The sequence below is a fragment of the Coenobita brevimanus genome, chromosome 29 (genome assembly GCF_032717465.1).
Source record: "Coenobita brevimanus isolate Jiangsu-jjx chromosome 29, ASM3271746v2, whole genome shotgun sequence".
NCBI lineage: Eukaryota > Metazoa > Arthropoda > Malacostraca > Decapoda > Coenobitidae > Coenobita > Coenobita brevimanus.
In genome coordinates this window covers 1,610,001-1,614,688 of record NC_136982.1, presented here as the reverse complement: position 1 = coordinate 1,614,688, position 4,688 = coordinate 1,610,001, and the positions used below count along the sequence as shown (strand labels likewise).

The 4,688-nt window shown below is 41.7% G+C and overlaps 1 protein-coding gene across 1 annotated transcript in view; it reads left to right on the top strand.

The window, feature by feature from the left end:
- The first annotated feature begins 4,178 nt into the window (after positions 1-4,178).
- Positions 4,179-4,688, top strand: part of Pka-C1 (Protein kinase, cAMP-dependent, catalytic subunit 1) — a 417,464-nt gene continuing 416,954 nt past the window's right edge. Inside the window, exon 1 of the mRNA XM_080268798.1 lies at positions 4,179-4,296. Coding sequence (XP_080124924.1) covers positions 4,269-4,296 — 28 coding nt within the window. The 5' untranslated portion in view covers positions 4,179-4,268. The remainder of the gene's footprint in view (positions 4,297-4,688) is intronic.

Below are 4,688 nucleotides of genomic sequence, written 5' to 3'. Positions count from 1 at the left end.
GTGTAATTCCCGTAGATTATATTCACTTTCACCATATCCCGGAAGAGGGAGTGTAAATCCCATAGACTTGATTCATCTTTTCATATTCGTCACTCCTTCATTACTCAGTAGAATTATCAGCATAGTTAACGTGTCATTTCTAGAGAGTATCAGGTGGTTTTGTGGGTCACGGCGCTCCAGTTGGATGAGTCCCGTGATGGTTTAAATCCCAGGGTGATTATTTCGGGGTTGTTGCTCACTTAATGCCGCTCAGGGAAGGAAGACCGGTCATTGGCCTCAAATGGGGGAATAAATAGGCTAGCCCCGGGCCCCTACGCTCTTGATGGGGATGGATGAAATATCACCTTAATCCTTTACTGTTTATTATTATTATTATTATTATTATTATTATTATTATTATTATTATATTGATATTGATCTTCTTCTTCTTTTTCTTCTTCTTCTTTTTCTTCTTCTTCTTTTTCTTCTTCTTCTTCTTCTTCTTCTTCTTATTATTATTATTATTATTATTATTATTATTATTATTATTATTATGTTTGCTTCCGACAAATGATAATATTACTTAGCTAGATATATTTCTGGACTGAAAGCATTAGATGTAGCCTTCATTAACCCCTTGCTTACGACGATATCTTTCCTAAATTAAGTAGTAGTAGTAGTAGTATTGGTGTTAGTAGTAGTAGTAGTAGTAGCAGCAGCAGCAGCAGCAGTAGTACTAGTAGTAGTAGTAGTAGTAATAGTAGTAGTAGAAGCAGCAGTAGTAGTAGTAGTAGAAGTAGCAGTGGTGGTGGTAGTAGTAGTAGTAGTAGTAGTAGTAGTAGTAGTAGTAGTAGTAGTACGTGAACCCGGTGGACTGCTGGCCAAAATTATTTCCCAAAACTGAGAAAAATCGTCTAGAGAGAGCAAAAATAAATTTTAAAAAACACGTCATCGGAGTGAATGGATTGGCTTAATGGAGACTGGTATATGGTGTTTATTTCTGTTTTTTCAGGTGTTTATTTCCGTTTTTTCAGGTGTTCATTTCCGTTTTTTAGGTGTTTATTTGTTTTTTCAGGTGTTCATTTGTTTTTTAGGTGTTTATTTGTTTTTTAGGTGTTTGTTTTTTTCAGGTGTTTATTTCCGTTTTTTAGGTGTTTATTTCCGCTTTTCAGGTGTTTATTTCCGCTTTTTTTAGGTGTTTATTTCCGTTTTTTTAGGTGTTTATTTCCGCTTTTTTTAGGTGTTTATTTCCGTTTTTTTAGGTGTTTATTTCCGTTTTTTAAGTGTTTATTTCCGTTTTTTAGGTGTTTATATCTTTTTTTAGGTGTTTATTTCCGTTTTTTTAGGTGTTTATTTCCGTTTTTTAGGTGTTTATTTCCGTTTTTTAGGTGTTTATATCTTTTTTTAGGTGTTTATTTCCGTTTATGATTCAGGTGTTCATTACAGGTTACGATTCAGGTGTGTAGTATACGGTTCAGGTGTGTAGTATACGATTCAGGTGTGTAGTATACGATTCAGGTGTGTAGTATACGATTCAGGTGTGTAGTTTACGATTCAGGTGTGTAGTGTACGATTCAGGTTTGTAGTATACGATTCAGGTGTGTACAGTAGTATACGATTCATGTGTGTAGTATACGATTCAGGTGTGTAGTTTACGATTCAGGTGTTAATTACAGGTTACGATTCAGGTGTGTAGATTACGATTCAGGTGTGTAGTATACGATTCAGGTGTTAATTTCCGGTTTCGATTCAGGTGTTTAAATCTGTTTACGAGTCAGGTGTTGTTTTTCATCGCATTTTACGTGAGAGGAGGGCGAGGTGTTATGCTGGAGTCTGTGTTTGTTGTGCCCCTCCACCCTCCTGCCACTGAGACGAGGAGGGAAGGGAGGTAGGGAGAGAAGAGGGAGGGAGGGAAGGGAGGAGAGGTAGGGGAAGAAGAGGGGAAGGAAGGGAGAAGAAGTAGGGGAAGAGAAGGAGGGAAGGGGAGGGAAGGGAAGGCATGGAGTAGAAGAGGGGAGGGGAGGGGAGGGAGAAGAAGTAGGGGAAGAGAAGGAGGGAAGGGAAGGCATGGAGTAGAAGAGGGGAGGGGAGGGGAGGGGAGGGAGAAGAAGTAGGGGAAGAGAAGGAAGGAAGGGGAGGGAAGGGAAGGCATGGAGTAGAAGAGGGGAGGGAGAAGAAGTAGGGGAAGAGGAGGAGGGAAGGGGAGGGAAGGGAAGGAATGGAGGTAAGGAAGCAAAGGGGAGGGAGGCATATAGGGGAAGGGAAGGGGGAGGCAGGGAGAGGAGGGGAGGGAAGGGAGGAGAGAGAGGCAGGGAAAGGATGGGAAACGAGACAAGAAAGAAACATAGGAAGGGGAGGGGAGGCATGGAGGGGGGGGGAGAGAGGGAGGGAGGAAGGGCAGGGAGTGGAGGCACAGAGGGAAGGGAGGCAGGAAAAAACACCTAGTTGAAAGGGAAAGAGGGATGGGACATGTTTTGATGGTGTCTGGAATATTGCTGCACCACTGAAACGAAGGGGGAGCCACAGCCAAAAATTGTAGTGCTAGAGAGAGCCAGATTGCATACAGTATTTTCCTCCACCTGTATTTTGTATCATTTTGCCTATAGAACTTATTATCTCCTCCCCAGAAAAGGAATTAAAGTAGTCTAGGTGTTATGTTTTATGGAAAGTATGGGTACACTAAGAGAGGCAAGCGTCTTAAGAACAGAGCTCAGTATGTTTCTAGTTCAAGCCTCTGACACAACAGCCTCCTACTGGATGTTTGTATAGTTGTGTGTGTGTGTGTGTGTGTGTGTGTGTGTGTGTGTGTGTGTGTGAGAGAGAGAGAGAGAGAGAGAGAGAAATTTTTATGAACGGAGGACACCTACAGTATAATCTGAAGTATGGAATTTTTTTTGGCTCCGTTTTTCCTTCCTTTGTTCATCGTCTGTTGAGAGAGAGAGAGAGAGAGAGAGAGAGAGAGAATTTTAAGCTCGACATCATTTGCAATAAACTGATATTTCTTACTACCTTGTCAGTGGGTGGGAATTAGGATGGAGCGGAGGGGGGGGGGTACTGAAGGAAAAAAAACTCAAAAACTGCCATATAATACCCTACGAGGAGTAGGCGTCCGAGGCTAGGCCAGTCCAGTAGATTAAAGGGTAGATGAGCAGCATAGCCCAGTAGATTCAAGGGTAGATCAGCTTAGTCCCCTTGGTGGCATTTACGGTAGATATATTCCTTCTTGTTGATCGAACCCAAGTGCTTTGATAGGGTCGTCACTCTCCCCAGGTGTTCAAGGTTCTAGAGCACCAGGCACCATAGAGCTCAGCCGTCTAGATCAGAACCCCTTGGCTCTATTAATACTCTGGCGCCTCTTGTCACCCCGCCACCATTATCCTTCGCGTGTCTCTCATACCTGGCCTCCCCCCGCCTCTGAACTCGTCTTGGCATATCTGAAGACACCTTTCGCCGCCTTGCTTGTACGGTATGTGTTGGGGGGACAGGAATAGTGGGGATGACTGTGCTTTTGCAGTGACTAAAATAATCTCGCTTTTAGAACTTATTTGGAGGTTTAGTGGGAATATGTTCGTCAGGAAGTATTGCGGTGAGGTAGATAGGTAGGTAGATAGAGATAGATGGATTAATTAGATAGATAGGTAGGTAGAGGCAGGTGGATTGATTGATTGACCTTTTGATTGATATAGACAGGTAGATAGATGGATGGGTGGATGGATTTACCTGTTGGTTGGTTTAGATCAGGTTATCAAATTATCAAAATAATAATAATAATAATTATTATTATTGTTATTATTATTATTATTATTATTATTATTATTATTATTATTACCGATTTATTATTATTATTATTATTATTATTATTATTATTATTACCGTATTATTATTAATATTATTATTATTATTATTATTATTATTACCGTATTATTATTATTACCGTATTATTATTATTATTATTATTATTATTATTATTATTATTATTATTACCGTATTATTATCATTATTATTATTATTATTTTCTTTGTTTTTCAGGGAAGTCGGTGGAAGGGAAAGGGTACCGGAGCTTCGAGACCAAGCCGACGCCTCCCAGCACACCCTCGCCCACCCCGACGCCCACCTCTCAGCCCGGCGTGGGTGGAGGAGGAGGGGGGTCGGTGGTAGCGCCGGAGACGGGTGGTGAGGGGGGCCGAGGAGGGGGCAGGAGCAGCGACCAGCAGCAGGAGCACCAGCAGGCCAGCAGGAAGGACCCAACCACCCCAACACGTCACAACAAGTCACCCATCGCGACCATCATGCCGCCCACTGGGAACCCATTTAACAGTGAGTAGTGTCACCTGTTTGCTATCACCTGAAGGAACTGGCCCATTATCACACCCTGAAGGGGATATAATAGACTCATTTTTACCTGTCGAACCTGACCCAACCTCTCACCTTGAAGGGCTCTATAATATACTTATTTTTACCTGACGAACCTGGCCCAATCTCTTACCTTGAAGGGCTCTGTAATCAGTTTGTCCTCACCTGAAGGAACTAGGTCAGTCTTAACTTGAATACCAAGACATTTATTCTCGTTGGCTAAAGAAGCTCCCTAACACCTTTTTCTAAGTGATTTATTTTGTTTTATTGCTTCTTACTGTCCTGTGTTACATATATTCTTCCAGTATCGCCTTATACTGCATAAAAAAAAGCTTACTAAAGGCTATTAACCAGCC